Source organism: Rhinoderma darwinii, chromosome 8 (genome assembly GCF_050947455.1).
Source record: "Rhinoderma darwinii isolate aRhiDar2 chromosome 8, aRhiDar2.hap1, whole genome shotgun sequence".
Lineage (NCBI taxonomy): Eukaryota > Metazoa > Chordata > Amphibia > Anura > Rhinodermatidae > Rhinoderma > Rhinoderma darwinii.
The window spans coordinates 4,343,096-4,365,047 of NC_134694.1; the positions used below are offsets into that span (position 1 = coordinate 4,343,096).

A 21,952-nucleotide genomic window follows, 5' to 3' on the forward strand; every position below is an offset into this window, starting at 1 on the left:
GTGAGTTCCTCTGTTATTCCTCCTAGAAATGTATGAATACATTGACAACTAGGTGTTACCATTTGGGGGTGTGTCCTTACACTAACTCTGTCCAATCAGTGCTGTGTAGACTGTGTAGAGACACGCCCCTTTGACAAGGAGAATGGTAACACCCAGTAGTCAATTCATTCATACATTTCTAGGAGGATTAACAGAGGGTTGGCACAATGCAGAGTTCTAAGAAAATATGTTCCGGAATTGTTATTTCATGGGCCATATAAAGTATTTAGTCAGGAGGGGTGACCGGTCCTCTTTAATTACTACTTGTATTAATCCCTATACAGTGAGCTCCCCCTAGTGGTGACTGCAGGCAGACAGAATTATGTAATTTAAAGAAAACCTCCAGCTCCTCTGACGTGTATATGTTAGTAAATAATTATATTCATCATGTAGTAACAATTCTGAAGCATCTTTTCTCAACTCTACATTGTACCGTTCCTCTGTTATTCCTCCTAGAAATTTATGAATAAATATTTACTATAACAGAGCTGTCGGCGAGGTGACAGGTCCTCTTTTAACTCTATGGCCGTGTGATGGGAAGCGGGGGATTTGGAGATCCGTGTCTCCGACCCCTAAATATAGACATATTATGAAATGAATGATTTCTGTCTACCCCCTTCCCCCTATATTTAATAACCTACTACTACAGAAAAAGACCTATACATACAACTGTGTCCGCCGCTGCTCTCCGCTAGTCCTAGGAGCCAATGCCGTTCCCTGTTCTTTTCCGAAACCCATAGATTTCATTCTCTAATGTGTTTGTTTGAAGCACCCGGGATGCCACCGACTCCTCCATTGCTGGAACCTAAGCTCCAGCGCCAGGAACTTCCAGAAAGAATACGAGGTAGGTCCCCGGGTCATATACAACAGTCCCCTATATAATGACAATCCTATAGGAAACACAATGTAAGGAAGGATCGGCAATTCCCATAGAAGCTAATCCTATATGTGATGTATTTCCGATGTCTTCACCGCCATAAATGACCCCAGTAAAGGTCTCTGCCCCGACCACTACATACAATGTGTCTGCGAAACTTTTCTATACTGGAGCAGATGCCAATTAGATGTTACCAGGGAGACGTGCGGTGCCATGACATCGCCTGGCAAGGATTGAGTTAAATAAAATTCTCCAGCTTTGAGGTTTATATTTAGACATAAAAGTTTGGAGCAGATCGTGGAGCGAGGGAAAGACGTAAAGTCACCGCAGACGCGAGAATCCAAAGCCAAAATAAAAGCTACCAGGACTGATGAGACTGTAACAGAGCAGCAACATCTCAGCTGTGTATAAGGCACTTACATGTCTAGCAACTCCCTAATATACTTATATGGCTGGAGCGATAATAGAGGAGGGACTGTCCGAAACTGAGGAAAAGGAGGGACTGTTCAACTCTGAGGAAGGGGATGGACTGGCCAACACTGAGGAAGGGGAGCGACTGTCCAACACTGAGGAAGGGGAGGGACTGGCCAACACTGAGGAAGGGGAGGGACTGGCCAACACTGAGGAAGGGGAGGGACTGGCCAACACTGAGGAAGTTAAAGGACTGGCCAACACTGAGGAAGGGAAGGGACTGGCCAACTCTGAAGAAGGGGAGGGACTGTCCAACACTGAGGAAGGGGAGGGACTGTCCAACACTGAGGAAGGGGAGGGACTGGCCAACACTGAGGAAGGGGAGGGATTGTCCAACACTGAGGAAGAGGAAGGACTGTCCAACACTGAGGAAGGGGAGGGACTGTCCAACACTGAGGAAGGGGAGGAAACTGTCCAATACTGAGGAAGGGGAGGGACTGGCCAACACTGAGGAAGGGAAGGGACTGGCCAACTCTGAAGAAGGGGAGGGACTGTCAAACACTGAGGAAGGGGAGGGATTGTCCAACACTGAGGAAGAGGAGGGACTGTCCAACACTGAGGAAGGGGAGGGAATGTCCAACACTGAGGAAGGGGAGGAAACTGTCCAATACTGAGGAAGGGGATGGACTGGCCAACACTGAGGTAAGGGAGGGACTGGCCAACACTGAGGAAGGGGAGGGACTGGCTTAGACGAGAAAGGGGAGGGACTGGCCTATGTGGAAAGACGGGAGGGACTGACCTACACTGAGGAAGAGAAAGGACTGGCCAACACTGAGGAAGGGGAGAGAATAGAGCCGATTTGCGTAATTCAAGTGTCATGATTTGAGGGTGCTTATGGTGACATTGGGCCAATCAATTTGACAGGTTTGAGTGAATCTCCACTTATTAATACCATGCTGTGCTGATTTACTTCATAATATCTCTTTATGTTGCTACTCTATTTTTCTGATACAAAGCTCCAAATTTCCTTCATAGACATTATAAAATTCTAGCTACCTGCAGACACCACTAGGGGGAGCTCACTGCATACTGTGTTATTGAGTTCGATGTATAACTCGTATGCAGTGAGCTCCCTCTAGTGGGGACTGCAGGCAGGCAGAATTTTATCATTTAACTTTGTCTATGCAGGAGATTTGGAACTCTGTATCAGAAAACGTATCTGTGTTCATTTTAGAATAATAGGATATACAATTTCCCATGTATTCTATGGACCAGCGAATAATCAGGCGAAACAATTCACTTGTATCTAGGGGGGAGTCATAGTGGAAACAAGACCAGGGAGGGGGGTTCTTTTCCCTGCCCATCACTCATTCCCTCTCATCACGGCTGATCAAACGCTACAATACAATATTGAGGGGGGCTGTTACCCTGGTAACACAATCCTAAAATTACTGCCCCCGAGCTACTGCCATCTGTCCTACAGTAGTCAGTAGCCCGGGGTTCCCCCTTATGTATTAAAGTCAAATTATCCCGGCAGCCGCTGCCATGTTAACACGGCGCACACGACTCTCCGAACCCCTTGGCTGTCAGACCCATAGATCACGCTCGGCCCTGTCGCTAATGTTAATTAATAGACCCTTCTGCTGGGACGTCTATGTCATTTCAATGCATTTTTTTTAATGTTAAACCAGCGGTCTGCAACCCGTGGCTCTCCGCTATTCTGAAACTACTACTCCCAGCATGCTTGAAGAAGTAGTTTCACAATGGCTGGAGAACCACAGGTTGCAGACCCCTATTTTAGACCTTGACTATTTACATCCATGTATTTCAGGTTTCCTTAGAGGGGGGGTTAGCCGTCAGAGGAGCGGATATGTTTGACTGCGGCCTCAGCCCCCTCTCTGTTCACATGAAGTGGTCCAGCATTGGGTGACCCTGCGCCCCTTCCTTTCCACGTACCCCCTCTTGGTGCCTGGTTTTCGGCGCAGCCTAATTACTGTTACTGAAGAGATAACATAAAATAGTGGAGAAACTAGCGCCCAAGATCAACCCGTCATTCATTCTACGCCAATCCGCTGTGTGCGGTTCTGTGAAGCCACTCCCCTTTTAGTAAGCCCCACCTTTTTAAAGTGTGGCTAAAATGAGATTGAGCGAAATGATCTGACAACTGTAGATCTGATACAGAAGTGCGCGCAGAATGGTTGTCAATTATCTTCCCCTCCCCCCAGCCAGGCTTGTAGAGGTTTTAAATATGGCTTCCCACCGCAAAGGATCATGGTTCTAAAATTCTGGTCCTCCGTAATTAAAGCTTAATCATTGTATATCGAAACGTTCTGCAAGTCTTTCTAACAGACTTTGTGTTCCAATTCCTCCGTTTTCACGATCTATACTTGCTGTCAGTGAATGGGAACCATATCTCTGCTTGCAGTCAGTAAATTGGACCATTCATTGCTTACATCCAGAACACGTTTAACTAACACAGGTGCAGCATAGGAACAATGTATCAGAGCTCTTAGAAGGGGTGCACTTCTGTCAGCGGGACAGGTTTGTATTCACTGACAGCAAGCAGAGATTTTCGAAATGGTCATTAAACAATGGTTAAGCTTTATTTACGTAGGGCTGCTAAACCCTATTCAGCGCATTTTACATTCACAGTGTAATTAGCGCTCCTGCATAAATCTATTACGTGTAGATGATCCTTGAGCTTCTTCTATTCTTTGACCTTGTGTCTCCCACCCTACACGCAGCTAACCCGCCGATTCACAGGGAGCCACCACCAACACCGTCGTCCACCAAGAAACACCCGAAAACAGGTACCATGACCCCACAGGACCCCCATAGAAGTGTTGTGTCAGCCGCCAGACCTTGGCCCCTGGTATCATAGATATTAGATTACACCGTGTGGACGTATGAGCTCGGCCGCCATAACTGTTTGATTTCTCCAAATTCAAGTGTCTCCCAAGGTTTTCGCTCGTTCTGAACCAACTCCGGCCTACGTCACCGATACTTTGTTCGAGAATCCAAAAGGTACTAAGTAGATGTTAATATTAAAGAAGATCTGTCCTGGTGGGACGTGTCGGGATGTCCGTCTCGGAGGGTGTCCCCTATTGGGGTACATGGAGGTCTTAGGGAGGTCCCTCCTTTGGTACCACTCTCTTTTAGATGGAGCAGAGACTCGGGGTTGCTGTGGGGGAAACAAACACGTGGCAGCCGCTTCAGTGACCACAGATGATCACTGGGGGTCTTGGCAGAGGGTCTCTCCACGACCACAATCCTCTTATTGTGGGACCTAAGTGTTGAAAAGAGAAGGTTGAAGCAGGACCACCGCTCTCAGGCTCTGTTCACACTTGCGTTGTACTTTCCGTTTATAATGGAAACCATGACGCAGTCCCGGATCCGTGGGATGACTGATACCACCAGTGCCCAACGGACCCCATTGACTTATCATAGGCTCCGTCATGGTGCATGCAGCTTCATATATGACGGACGTAGGTGACTCCAACACAAGTGTGAACATAGCCCTACCTGCTGCTCCCCCCCATGATGGTGAAGCTTCTCAGTGGGGGTAGGAAATACTTGATCAATAATCGAAGTTGTCCCACCATGAATGACTCTCTTTAATTATTACCAATGTGTATCAGTCGTAGCTATAATCTGGGGGGAGCTGTTGTGTGGACTGAATCAAAAGGGGGGAAATAATCAGATTGCAAGGAATCTTCTCCAAGGTATGAAGGTGCAAAGAGATCGTCCTGATTTCTACCACCTGCCTGTCCCATAACTGTGCCACGGATGGTCTATAACCCGTCCGTGCCACCATCCTTCCTGTCTCTGGCAGCTGAGACTGGTAGTCCAAATGGTGGGTATGAATGATTTCAGAAGAAAATAGCCATGTTTTTTTTTCAAACAGTGCCACACCTGCCTTGAGGGAATGTGTGGTATTGCAGCTCAACCCCATTCACTTCAACGCAACTTAGCTGCAATATCAGACACAACCTATGGATGGGTGTGGCGCTATTTCTGGAAGATGTTTTTTTAGAGAGCTATCATCCACCGTTTTATCTGTTGGTGGGCGCTGATCTCCGGGAACCCAACGTCCGGTCATCTATACATTGTATCCTGTCCATAGAGCAGCCCCATGTAAGTGTAATCCCACCACAGTCCCTGAGGTCTACACTTGGGGATCACATATTAAGAGTATATTTTAGATCTAGTTCTCCAGGATCGGAGGTCTATGCGCCATGAGAAGCCTCGTATGATGAGTAAGGTAACGCTACTGTGGGGGGTCCTACTCCTAATGCTGATGGTTATTTGGGGGAGTCTTTTCTGAGCGTTTGTCTGAATGTGATGATATTTTAATGTCCTCATTCCATGTGTCACCTCATCTGACATCTCCGTGCACGTAAATTATGTCTAGTTCCAATATTCATGTCGACTCCTTATGACTTTGGGATGTCCCTCCGAGAGATTGATCAGAATTATCCTTGTGAAGCAGTCGCTGCCCTTGACTCCCGCCCTGAGGCCGAGCCGCGGGGAGAGTGACATTTACATGTGAGCTTCTCCACCGCACTGTGATTAAATCTGGTAACAACGTCCATAGCCCCCAGCAAGGTCATGGATCTGGCGCGGTCCCCTCGGCGTAGGACGAGGATTAACGTAAACATCCACGCGCTCGGGGGATTGTGCTGCTCTTGTGACCGTAATGTGCCGGCGACCTGGTGGAAAAGCCGCGAGTCACAATATAAAGGGCGACGGTGGATGCGATAAAAATAGATTTCACTTCTCGGGGTCTCCAAACCAAAAACAAATGGTAACCACGCTGGAGGGCGGACACGGTCTATGGTCTATGGGCCGTGTGCCAGATTGCCGTATCCTTTACATTCATTAGTATGGCCAAGAAGTAAGTCCATAGAAGAGAAGACGCCCATGTCTTGCCCGGAGATTAGATCTTAGTCTACGGCTCCTTCTCCATTGAAGTTTTGCTTCGGCCCAACCATGAAGTTCTGGGGTTGGTTGAGGTGGTTTATAAATGGCTTCCTGCTCTTGTAGAATGGCGCACGCGGTGGATGAGGCGATGGGACATCCCAGGTTGGCGAGGAGTCGTTGTTCTTCGATGGTTCTCATTGGGTTTTCCTCCTTTCTTAGACTGCGAGTGTTATGGACATTCCAGCAGATGCAGTTTTATCGACTTCTTGAATGTGGTCACTTGTGTCAGCTGCAAACACAACACTCGGGGGCAGCACTGCCAGCACTGCCGCCTCGGCTTCTACCGCAATGTGTCTGCCGAGCTGGAAGACGAGAACGTCTGCATACGTGAGTCATCCATTTTTTTGGACTTGAATAGCCAAACTGAATCTGCACGTCCCGAGCAGGATGGTGGGCACTGGGCGGTAGGTACCAGTATGGCCAACACCACCAACCATCCGGGGTGTGATACGAGTGGTGACGAGAATACCCAGCATGGCGCAAACATGATTTGTAGATGAAAACCCTTAACAAATGGTGGGGATTTTTCCATATAAGCCAGAGGAGCGGGAGGTGGCACATCTGCACTTTGGCATACATGGCGCACTATAGTCAAGAGATGGTATTTATGGGAGCGGCCGGTTTGGAATCTCCACTGAGCCCAACAACAAAGCTCCGAGATATGGGGTGCTAAAACCCCTTTATTCTAGCCAACCCAACATCATCTCCTGACGTGTCTCAATGACCTATAAAAATACCACAATATTATTCTGTCCATGGACCCAATGTAACTGTATGATACCCACATCTTACGTCGCACCCATTGCGGCTCGGAAGGGTTGAATCGGCTTGTGCCATGGCTCATCGCTCTTGCCCTGCATTATGAATACTTCTAAAACCCTATGGGCCGGTGATACGAGCAGTTTGGACCGGTTTGCGTGCCAAGGGGAGAGGTGGCCGCCTCAGGCTCTTGCCCCATTGATACGGCACCAATAACGGAGAAAAGGGGGATTGTTCTTGGAATTGTCATCTCCAGTCCTTCAATCACTTCTTCAGATAAGTACGAAATGTATCATCGTGAATTGTCAGACGCTCCTGCCGCCCCCCCCCCCCCTTCCCGGATATATCCCTGTTCTGCGTTCAGTCACTTACAATTATTGTCCCTTCTGCAGCAGGAGAGAATAATTCACTGACTTCTGTATAAAGACGAGCCATAAACACATTACTGTCCCTGCGCTGAGCCGGTGACGACGCGCGCTGCGCTGGGTAATGGCCTGGGAGTCGTTGGTAATTTGATTACAATGAAGCATCCGCGGATTCCTGCCAGGAGAGCGTCTGAGCGGAGGAGAGACTCGAGTGGATCACAATATTCCCGCTATATATTATCCTGACTCTTAACAAACTCCTAACAGCATAAGTGGCTGCTCGGCCGTACAAGAGGAATAGAATTACCTATAAATAACGTGCGGGCTCCCTGCTGCCCTGCAATGACCCATAGTTACCACTAGGTGGCTAAGAATGCCAGAATGCCACAAAATGTAACAAAAACTTACGTAAAACAGAAATTTTTTACTGAGATTTCAATTTTTATTATAAAACATATGAAAATAAAACCCCCGTCCGGCCCCCCAAAAATACAACCCCAACAGAGAAATAAAAATATCACAAAGTACAAAGGGTCACCCCTCCCCATATAAATGAGACATTAGATCATGTACAATAGTGGTCATAATAAAGTGCGTTGTATTGAAGTAAATGGTAGCATAGCACATAAATCGCAACGACTTTACGAGCATAGTCACAGCAAAAAGATAGGACATTAAAATCAAAGCAGTCACCCCACCACAGAACCTGAGCAGATATCTATACATCCCCCCCTGTATCAAAGGAACCGCCGACCACCGAACCCAGAGTCGCCCTACCACAACGTCACAGCCGACTAATACCTAATACCTTAAAGGAGACCTAGACTCATCAATTCTCAAGACACCAGAGTATACATGTCAATCCAAGTGGCCCAAACCTTTTCAAATTTGGCCAGGGTCACTCTCTTTTTATAAATTCCTTTTCCCAAGTTTACAAGCCAATGGATTTTGTTAAAAAAATTCTTGTCTTGTAGGACTATTCATTTACATACCATGTATAACATCTTGGCCACTAAATAAAACAGATTTACCCTGTTATTTATAGAAAAAACACTCCCATACCAACAAGTCTCCATTAATCCCATTATTTTTATTCTCAATGTTCCTCCGATCATGCCCTAAGAACGGAGCACAGATCCTTTTTATCCTGAAGAAATAACTACTATAATACTGCCCCCTATATACAAGAATATAACTACTATAATACTGCCCCTATATACAGGAATATAACTACTATAATACTGCCCCTATATACAAGAATATAACTACTATAATACTGCTCCTATATACAAGAATATAACTACTATAATACTGCCCCTATATACAAGAATATAACTACTATAATACTGTCCCTATATACAAGAATATAACTACTATAATACTGCTCCTATATACAAGAATATAACTACTATAATACTGCCCCTATATACAAGAATATAACTACTATAATAATGCCCCTATATACAAGAATATAACTACTATAATACTGCCCCCTATATACAAGAATATAACTACTATAATACTGCTCCTATATACAAGAATATAACCACTATAATACTGCCCCTATATACAAGAATATAACTACTATAATACTGCTCCTATATACAAGAATATAACTACTATAATACTGCCCCCTATATACAAGAATATAACTACTATAATACTGCCCCTATATACAAGAATATAACTACTATAATACTGCCTCTATATACAGGAATATAACTACTATAATACTGCTCCTATATACAAGAATATAACTACTATAATACTGCTCCTATATACAAGAATATACCGTAACTACTATAATACTGCCCCTATATACAAGAATATAACTACTATAATACTGCTCCTATATACAAGAATATAACTACTATAATACTGCCCCCTATATACAAGAATATAACTACTATAATACTGCTCCTATATACAAGAATATAACTACTATAATACTGCCCCCTATATACAAGAATATAACTACTATAATACCGCCCCTATATACAAGAATATAACTACTATAATACTGCCCACTATATACAAGAATATAACTACTCTAATACTGCTCCTATATACAATAATATAACTACTATAATACTGCCCCTATATACAAGAATATAACTACTATAATACTGCCCCCTATATACAAGAATATAACTACTATAATAATGCCCCTATATACAAGAATATAACTACTATAATACTGCCCCTATATACAAGAATATAACTACTATAATACTTCTCCTATATACAAGAATATAACTACTATAATACTGCTCCTATATACAAGAATATAACTACTATAATACTGCCCCTATATACAAGAATATAACTACTATAATACTGCCCCTATATACAAGAATATATCTACTATAATACTGCCCCCTATATACAAGAATATAACTACTATAATACTGCCCCCTATATACAAGAATATATCTACTATAATACTGCCCCCTATATACAAGAATATAACTACTATAATACTGCCTCCTATATACAAGAATATAACTACTATAATACTGCTCCTATATACAAGAATATAACTACTATAATACTGCCCCTATATACAAGAATATAACTACTATAATAGTGCCCCTATATACAAGAATATAACTACTATAATACTGCCCCCTATATACAAGAATATATCTACTATAATACTGCCCCCTATATACAAGAATATAACTACTATAATACTGCCCCCTATATACAAGAATATAACTGCTATAATACTGCCCCTATATACAAAAATATAACTACTATAATACTGCCCCTATATACAAGAATATAACTACTATAATACTGCCCCCTATATACAAGAATATAACTACTATAATAATGCCCCTATATACAAGAATATAACTACTATAATACTGCCCCTTTTATACAAGAATATAACTACTATAATACTGCCCCTATATACAAGAATATATCTACTATAATACTGCCCCCTATATACAAGAATATAACTACTATAATACTGCCCCTATATACAAGAATATAACTACTATAATACTGCCTCCTATATACAAGAATATAACTACTATAATACTGTCCCCTATATACAAGAATATAACTACTATAATACTGCTCCTATATACAAGAATATAACTACTATAATACTTCTCCCTATATACAAGAATATAACTACTATAATACTGCCCCTATATACAAGAATATAGCTACTATAATACTTCTCCCTATATACAAGAATATAACTACTATAATACTGCCTCTATATACAAGAATATAACTACTATAATACTGCTCCTATATACAAGAATATAACTACTATAATACTGCCCCTATATACAACAATATAACTACTATAATACTGCCCTTATATATAAGAATATAAATACTATAATACTGCCCCCTATATACAAGAATATATCTATTATAATACTGCTCCTATATACAAGAATATAACTACTATAATACTGCCCCCTATATACAAGACTATAACTACTATAATACTGCCTCCTATATACAAGAATATAACTACTATAATACTGCCACTATATACAAGAATATAACTACTATAATACTGCCTCCTATATACAAGAATATAACTACTATAATACTTCTCCCTATATACAAGAATATAACTACTATAATACTGCTCCTATATACAAGAATATAACTACTATAATACTGCCCCTATATACTAGAATATAACTACTATAATACTGCTCCTATATACAAGACTATAACTACTATAATACTGCCTCCTATATACAAGAATATAACTACTATAATACTGCCCCCTATATACAAGAATATAACTACTATAATACTGCCCCCTATATACAAGAATATAAATACTATAATACTGCCCCCTATATGCAAGAATAGAAATACTATAATACTGCCCCTATATACAAGAATATAACTACTATAATACTGCCCCTATATACAAGAATATAACTACTATAATACTGCCCCTATATACAAGAATATAACTACTATAATACTGCTCCTATATACAAGAATATAACTACTATAATACTGCCCCTATATACAAGAATATAACTACTATAATACTTCCCCTATATACAAGAATATAACTACTATAATACTGCCCCTATATACCAGAATATAACTACTATAATACTGCTCCTATATGCAAGAATATAACTACTATAATACTGCCCCTATATACAAGAATATAACTACTATAATACTGCCCCCTATATACAAAAATATAACTACTATAATACTGCCCCTATATACTAGAATCTAACTACTATAATACTGCCTCCTATATACAAGAATATAACTACTATAATACTGCGCCCTATATACAAGAATACAACTACTATAATACTGCCTCCTTTATACAAGAATATAACTACTATAATACTGCCTCTATATACAAGAATATAACTACTATAATACTGCCCCCTATATACAAGAATATAACTGCTATAATACTGCCCCTATATACAAAAATATAACTACTATAATACTGCCCCTATATACAAGAATATAACTACTATAATACTGCCCCCTATATACAAGAATATAACTACTATAATAATGCCCCTATATACAAGAATATAACTACTATAATACTGCCCCTATATACAAGAATATAACTACTATAATACTGCCCCTATATACAAGAATATATCTACTATAATACTGCCCCCTATATACAAGAATATAACTACTATAATACTGCCCCTATATACAAGAATATAACTACTATAATACTGCCTCCTATATACAAGAATATAACTACTATAATACTGTCCCCTATATACAAGAATATAACTACTATAATACTGCTCCTATATACAAGAATATAACTACTATAATACTTCTCCCTATATACAAGAATATAACTACTATAATACTGCCCCTATATACAAGAATATAGCTACTATAATACTTCTCCCTATATACAAGAATATAACTACTATAATACTGCCTCTATATACAAGAATATAACTACTATAATACTGCTCCTATATACAAGAATATAACTACTATAATACTGCCCCTATATACAACAATATAACTACTATAATACTGCCCTTATATATAAGAATATAAATACTATAATACTGCCCCCTATATACAAGAATATATCTATTATAATACTGCTCCTATATACAAGAATATAACTACTATAATACTGCTTCCTATATACGAGAATATAAATACTATAATACTGCCTCCTATATACAAGAATATAACTACTATAATACTGCCCCCTATATACAAGAATATAACTACTATAATACTGCCCCTATATACAAGAATATAACTACTATAAAACTGCCCTCTATATACAAGAATATAACTACTATAATACTGCTCCTATATACAAGAATATAACTACTATAATACTGCCCCTATATACAAGAATATAACTACTATAATACTGCTCCCTATATACAGGAATATAACTACTATAATACTGCCCCTATATACAAGAATATAACTACTATAATACTGCCCCCTATATACAAGACTATAACTACTATAATACTGCCTCCTATATACAAGAATATAACTACTATAATACTGCCTCCTATATACAAGAATATAACTACTATAATACTTCTCCCTATATACAAGAATATAACTACTATAATACTGCTCCTATATACAAGAATATAACTACTATAATACTGCCCCTATATACTAGAATATAACTACTATAATACTGCTCCTATATACAAGACTATAACTACTATAATACTGCCTCCTATATACAAGAATATAACTACTATAATACTGCCCCCTATATACAAGAATATAACTACTATAATACTGCCCCCTATATACAAGAATATAAATACTATAATACTGCCCCCTATATGCAAGAATAGAAATACTATAATACTGTCCCTATATACAAGAATATAACTACTATAATACTGCCCCTATATACAAGAATATAACTACTATAATACTGCCCCTATATACAAGAATATAACTACTATAATACTGCTCCTATATACAAGAATATAACTACTATAATACTGCCCCTATATACAAGAATATAACTACTATAATACTTCCCCTATATACAAGAATATAACTACTATAATACTGCCCCTATATACCAGAATATAACTACTATAATACTGCTCCTATATGCAAGAATATAACTACTATAATACTGCCCCTATATACAAGAATATAACTACTATAATACTGCCCCCTATATACAAAAATATAACTACTATAATACTGCCCCTATATACTAGAATCTAACTACTATAATACTGCCTCCTATATACAAGAATATAACTACTATAATACTGCGCCCTATATACAAGAATACAACTACTATAATACTGCTCCTATATACAAGAATATAACTACTATAATACTACCCCTATATACAAGAATATAGCTACTATAATACTGCCCCCTATATACAATAATATAGCTACTATAATACTGCCCCCTATATACAAGAATATAACTACTATATGTCCTTTGGTACAGAATGGAATTTAGATCATTACATAACTGTATGGATTAGTGAAATTACAACAGATGTAGCTTCTATCTCAGATTTGCATAAACTCCCATGATGCATTCCCCTGAACTCTCCTTAGGTTAAAAAGATGTCCCACTACTACTAAGGTCTACCAAGAGGCTGCAAAGGTGTTATAGAGTTTTCTGTTCTTGTTACTGCTGCTTGTGGGGACAGGAGGACTTTGCTCTGTGACTATTAATGCTTCTAATGAGTCTGCTTGTATTTTTGTGTATAAATAAACTGACCCAATGGCAGACAATTGTTGGTCAATCCAGAAAATCGTTATTAAAAAATTCCTGCAAAACTTGGCTAATCCTAGACTGGTGCCTTTTAAGGTGAAGCTTCTTGCACTGCTCAGTATATTGAGCACAATAAGGGAGCATTACAGATCTCCTTTGAGCCTTGGTCTAGTTCAATACATTGGCCCCACCCCATGGTGCTGAATCGGGGATGTAACCTAGTTGCTGAAAAAACTGGGAGGGAACATGTGATGCACCTCCCCTCCTGTGTAACTCCTCCTCTTCCTGCTCTGTAACAAGAATATAACACGTATACCTTCCACCCTTCAGATTTGCATAATTTCCCATGTTGCATTGCTTGAAACTCTCCTTAGGTTAAATAATTATCTCACTGAAGGTTTCCCTGTTATAGTGTACCACTTGCATTATAGTGTGTTATTCTGCACTTCTGAAGACCTTGTGGGTTGGAGTGTTGCTCACTGGTTGAGGTTCTGAGCTGCTACTGTCTGCAGCCAGAAGAGATCTTCTGATATCAGCCAAGCTGTTGGCTCTTGAATGCCCCATGCATGTGACCATAAAATTGCCTGTAATTACAGACGTGTTCATGTTTATAACCTTTGGATATCTTCCTGTATGTTTATGGGAAAGTGTCTGTAGAAAAATATTTTTTTGCTTTACAGACTTTGCTCTCATACTTTATAAGGGGAGCATGGCTGGCTGTGCCTGTATGGGCACGGTTGTGTGCATGAGTCCTTAGCTTGTGATATAAATGCTTTTATAAAAAGTTAGAAAGGATTAAATTAAAACTCCCTAAAATTATTCCAGCTCCATTTCATTTATTCTTTTCAAAACTCAGTAAATTTCTGTGGATTGAGCGCTGGAGCGTGTCCTGCAAACTCCTGGACCTCGATCCACCAAAATCCCCACCAGAAACATCGCCTGCCCATAGAAGCTGCATTTTAAAGTTTTTCCTCCATTTAATTTATTATATTCGAAACTCAGTGAACTTAGGGAGAATTTCAGCAATGCATTCTGGGAAATTATGCAAATCATACACATTTCTATTGGTGGAAAGGTAAATTATTCAAAATGGCTGCCAGGTGGGCGGATCCAATATTATTTTCCCATGATGCATTGCTTGAAACTCTCCTTAACTTAAGTAAATGTCCCACTGAAGGTGTCCTTGTTGGCGTGCGGTGGTTGTTATATACAGTGTATTATTCTGCACTTGTAGAGGCCTTGTGGGCTGGAGGCTTACTCACTGGTTCATGATCTGAGCAGCTACTACACGCGGTGGCATCAGGTCTCCTGGTACGAGTGGTGCCGGACAAGTGAAGAGGCTTATTTACTTCTCCAAGCATGAGCTGTAGCTGCTTTATTAGACCTTCTATCATTATAACTTATAAAATGGTAGCAGGTTCCCTACTACTGTATAATTAAAAATGAAGAAAATAATTTTATTACATTTTTTTTTTTATAAAAATTTCAGCTGATTGAGCGCTAGGCATGTCCTGCAAGCTCCTGGGCCTCGATCCACCAGAAGCTGCATTTTCACATTTTTCCTCGATTTAATTTATTATTTTCAAAACTCAGTAAACTTAGGGAGAATTTCTGCAATGCATTCTGAGAAATTATGCAAATCGTACACATTTCTATTGGTGGAAAGGTAAATTATTCAAAATGGCTGCCAGGTGGGCGGATGCAAGTGGCGAGGGAATGAAATTCATGACCTGGATGGGATTCTACTCTCTCCATGCCCTGTGACGCAGAGTTTACCCCTCACTGACCATCAGGGAATTTCTCAGCCCGGTTATGAAATGACTTTAAATAGACTTCGGGTTTGCAAGGCTCGAACCGTGTAATATAAATTCTGGTATAGTTTGGTCCTGAAGAGGTAATTTGAATATTATTTTCCCATGATGCATTGCTTGAAACTCTCCTTAACTTAAGTAAATGTCCCACTGAAGGTGTCCCTGTTGGCGTGCGCTGGTTATTATATACAGTGTATTATTCTGCACTTGTAGAGGCCTTGCGGGCTGTAGTCTCACTCACTGGTTGATGATCTGAGCGGCTGCTACATGCGGTGGCAACAGGTCTCCTGGTACGAGTGGTGCCGGTCAGGTGAAGAGGCTTATTTACTTCTCTAAGAATGAGATGTAGAGGCTTCATTAGAACTTCTATCATTATAACTTATAAAATGGTAGCAGGTTCCTTACTTCTGTATAATTAAAAATGAAGAAAATAATTTTATTAAATTTTTTTATAAAATTTTCTGCGGATTGAGCGCTGGGATTCAGGTGTACCAGAGCAGCGCTGGGCGTGTCCTGCAAGCTCCTGGGCCTCAATCCCCCAGAATCCCCACCAGAAACCTCGCCGGCCCACAGAAGCTGCATTTTCAAGTTTTCCCTCGATTTAATATATTATTTTCGAAACTCAGTAAACTTAGGGAGAATTTCAGCAATGCATTCTGGGAAATTATGCAAATCGTACCCATTTCTATTGGTGGAAAGGTAAATTATTCAAAATGGCTGCCAGGTAGGCGGATCCAAATGGCGAGGGAATGAAATTCATGACCCAGAGCATGGGATTCTTCTCTCTCCATGCCCTGTGACGCAGAGTCTACCCCTCACTGACCATCAGGGAATATCTCAGCCTGGTCACTGGGTGGTGGCGGGAGGATACACGGCTGATTACTGGCAAGGAGTAATTAAAGGGGAACTTTATTTTTATGAAATGACTGTAAATAGACTTCGGTTTTGCAAGGCTGGAACTTCTATACAATATACATTCTGCAATAGTTTAGTTTGGTCCTGGAGGGTAAATTCCCAGAAGGGACAGACACCAATGACTAAGGAGGAACTTACTATAAAAATAAAAATACTGACACAAGAGATAAAACGTTTATTACAACAAATGTCACATCAACCCCGACAGTCACCGGCACCGCAATTATCAAAGAACTTGTCACCTAGAGTCAAGAACTGCCCTCCAAAGAGTCACAGAACAGCGCCCCCAGAGGAATCTACAGACAGAAAATGATGGATTAGTGATGACACTCAATGACTATAGGCAGAGATCCCGACCTAGGAATTTTGTAGACTCAGCGCCCCCGATAGGTGAAGCACGTGATTACACGTTCCATCAAAATACAATGAAAACCAAGTCTATTACAGCCGGCTGGTGCATGCTGGGAAAAGTGCGTCACCACATTGTCATTATCTGCAACCTCTGGTTGTAAGCAGATAGAAGGTTTTTTGTTTGTTTAGAGTTAATTTCTAGAAATACCTGCCTTTACCCCTATATACAAGAATATAACTACTATAATACTGCCCCCTATATACAAGAATATAACTACTATAATACTGCTCCTATATACAAGAATATAACTACTATAATACTCCCCCCTATATACAAGAATATAACTACTATAATACTGCCCCCTATATACAAGAATATAACTACTATAATACTGCCCCTATATACAAGAATATAACTACTATAATACTGCCCCCTATATACAAGACTATAACTACTATACTACTGATCCTATATACAAGAATATAACTACTATAATACTGTCCCCTATATACAAGAATATAACTACTATAATACTGCCCCCTATATACAAGAATATAACTACTATAATACTGCTCCCTATATACAAGAATATAACTACTATAATACTGCTCCTATGTACAAGAATATAACTACTATAATACTGTCCCTATATACAAGAATATAACTGCTATAATACTGCCCCCTATATACAAGAATATAACTACTATAATACTGCTCCCTATATACAAGAATATAACTACTATAATACTGCCCCCTATATACAGGAATATAACTACTATAATACTGCCCCTATATACAAGAATATAACTACTATAATACTGCTCCTATATACAAGAATATAACTACTATAATATTGCTCCTATATACAAGAATATAACTACTATAATACTACTCCTATATACAAGAATATAACTACTATAATACTGCTCCTATATACAAGAATATAACTGCTCTAATACTGCTCCTATATACAAGAATATAACTGCTCTAATACTGCTCCTATATACAAGAATATAACTACTATAATACTACTCCTATATACAAGAATATAACTACTATAATACTACTCCTATATACAAGAATATAACTACTATAATATTGCTCCTATATACAAGAATATAACTACTATAATACTACTCCTATATACAAGAATATAACTGCTCTAATACTGCTCCTATATACAATATAACTACTATAATACTGCCCCCTATATACAATATAACTACTATAATACTGCTCCTATATACAGGAATATAACTACTATAATACTGCCCCCTATATACAAGAATATAACTACTATAATACTGCCCCTATATACAGGAATATAACTACTATAATACTGCCCCCTATATACAAGAATATAACTACTATAATACTGCCCCCTATATACAAGAATATAACTACTATAATACTGCCCCCTATATACAAGAATATAACTACTATAATACTGCCCCCTATATACAAGAATATAACTACTATACTACTGCTATATACAAGAATATAACTACTATACTACTGCTATATACAAGAATATAACTACTATAATACTGCTCCTATATACAAGAATATAACTACTATACTACTGCTATATACAAGAATATAACTACTATAATACTGCTCCTATATACAAGAATATAACTACTATAATACTGCCCCTATGTACAAGAATATAACTACTATAATACTGCCTCTATATACAAGAATATAACTACTATAATACTGCCCCCTATATACAAGAATATAACTACTATAATACTGCCCCCTATATACAAGAATATAACTACTATACTACTGCTATATACAAGAATATAACTACTATAATACTGCCCCCTATATACAAGAATATAACTACTATAATACTGCCCCCTATATACAAGAATATAACTACTATACTACTGCTATATACAAGAATATAACTACTATAATACTGCCCCCTATATACAAGAATATAACTACTATAATACTGCCCCTATATACAAGAATATAACTACTATAATACTGCCCCTATACACAAGAATATAACTACTATAATACTGCCTCCTATATACAAGAATATATCTACTATAATACTGCCCTATATACAAGAATATAACGACTATAATACTGCTCCTATATACAAGAATATAACTACTATAATACTGCCCCCTATATACAAGACTATAACTACTATAATACTGCCCCCTATATACAAGAATATAACTACTATAATACTGCCCCCTATATACAAGACTATAACTACTATACTACTGATCCTATATACAAGAATATAACTACTATAATACTGTCCCCTATATACAAGAATATAACTACTATAATACTGCCCCCTATATACAAGAATATAACTACTATAATACTGCTCCCTATATACAAGAATATAACTACTATAATACTGCCCTATATACAAGAATATAACTACTATAATACTGCCCCCTATATACAAGAATATAACCACTATAATACTGCCCCTATATACAAGAATATAACTACTATAATACTGCCCCTATATACAAGAATATAACTACTATAATACTGCTCCTATATACAAGAATATATCTACTATAATACTGCCCTATATACAAGAATATAACGACTATAATACTGCTCCTATATACAAGAATATAACTACTATAATACTGCCCCCTATGTACAAGAATATAACTACTATAATACTGCCCCTATATACAAGAATATAACTACTATAATACTGCTCCTATATACAAGAATATAACTACTATAATACTGCCCCTATATACAAGAATATTACTACTATAATACTGCCCCTATATACAAGAATATAACTACTATAATACTGCCTCCTATATACAAGAATATATCTACTATAATACTGCCCCTATATACAAGAATATATCTACTATAATACTGCCCTATATACAAGAATATAACTACTATAATACTGCCCCCTATATACAAGAATATAACCACTATAATACTGCCCCTATATACAAGAATATAACTACTATAATACTGCCCCTATATACAAGAATATAACTACTATAATACTGCCCCTATATACAAGAATATAACTACTATAATACTGCTCCTATATACAAGAATATAACTACTATAATACTGCCCCCTATATACAAGAATATAACTACTATAATACTGCCCCCTATATACAAGAATTTATCTACTATAATACTACCCCCTATATACAAGAATATAACTACTATAATACTGCTCCTATATACAAGAATATAACTACTATAATACTGCCCCCTATATACAAGAATATAACTACTATAATACTGCCCCCTATATACAAGAATATAACTACTATAATACTGCTCCTATATACAAGAATATAATTACTATAATACTGCCCCTATATACAAGAATATAACTACTATACTACTGCCCCCTATATACAAGAATATAACTACTATAATACTGCCCCCTATATACAAGAATATAACTACTATAATACTGACCCTATATACAAGAATATAACTACTATAATACTGCCTCCTATATACAAGAATATAACTACTATAATACTGCCCCGTATATACAAGAATATAACTACTATAATACTGCTCCTATATACAAGAATATAACTACTATAATACTGCCCCCTATATACAAGAATATAACTACTATAATACTGCCCCCTATATACAAGAATATAACTACTATAATACTGCCCCTATATACAAGAATATAACTACTATAATACTGCCCCCTATATACAAGAATATAACTACTATAATACTGCTCCTATATACAAGAATATAACTACTATAATACTGCCCCCTATATACAAGAATATAACTACTATAATACTGCCCCTATATACAAGAATATAACTACTATAATACTGCTCCTATATACAAGAATATAATTACTATAATACTGCTCCTATATACAAGAATATAAATACTATAATACTGCACCCTATATACAAGAATATAACTACTATAATACTGCCCCTATATACAAGAATATAACTACTATAATACTGCACCCTATATACAAGAATATAAATACTATAATACTGCACCCTATATACAAGAATATAACTACTATTATACTGCTCCCTATATACAAGAATATAACTACTATAATACTGCCCCTATATACAAGAATATAACTACTATAATACTGCCCCTATATACAAGAATATAACTACTATTTGCAAATGATAAGAGATACGGAGTTGGTGGAGGGGGATGTAACGGATTGTTCTCTGGATTAGAAGTATACAGGATCAGTATATTATATGGTATATTATATTACTAATTATTCATATTATTATTTGTTTGCACAGAATGTAACTGTAACCAGCACGGCTCTGAACATGAACGCTGCAATGAAACCGGTGACTGCGTGTGTCGACCAGGAGCTGCTGGAACAAAATGTGACGAGTGCCTACTGGGCTACCACTGGAGACAGGGTTGCCAACGTAAGTTGTGTTGTATAGCGCTGTCTATATAGTGGGTATAGCGCTGTCTATATAGTGGGTATAGCGCGGTCTATATAGTGGGTATGGCGCGGTCTATATAGTGGGTATGGCGCGGTCTATATAGTGGGTATGGCGCGGTCTATATAGTGGGTATGGCGCGGTCTATATAGTGGGTATAGCGCAGTCTATATAGTGGGTATAGCGCTGTCTATATAGTGGGTATAGCGCAGTCTATATAGTGGGTATAGCGCAGTCTATATAGTGGGTTTAGCGTTGTCTATAAAG

The 21,952-nt window shown here is 38.2% G+C and overlaps 1 protein-coding gene across 1 annotated transcript in view; it reads left to right on the top strand.

Moving 5' to 3' along the window:
* Nucleotides 1-21,952, top strand: part of NTNG2 (netrin G2) — a 96,177-nt gene that overhangs the window by 68,748 nt on the left and 5,477 nt on the right. Inside the window, 2 exon segments of the mRNA XM_075834698.1 lie at nucleotides 6,467-6,634; nucleotides 21,533-21,667. Of these exon segments, the coding sequence (XP_075690813.1) occupies nucleotides 6,467-6,634; nucleotides 21,533-21,667 (303 nt within the window).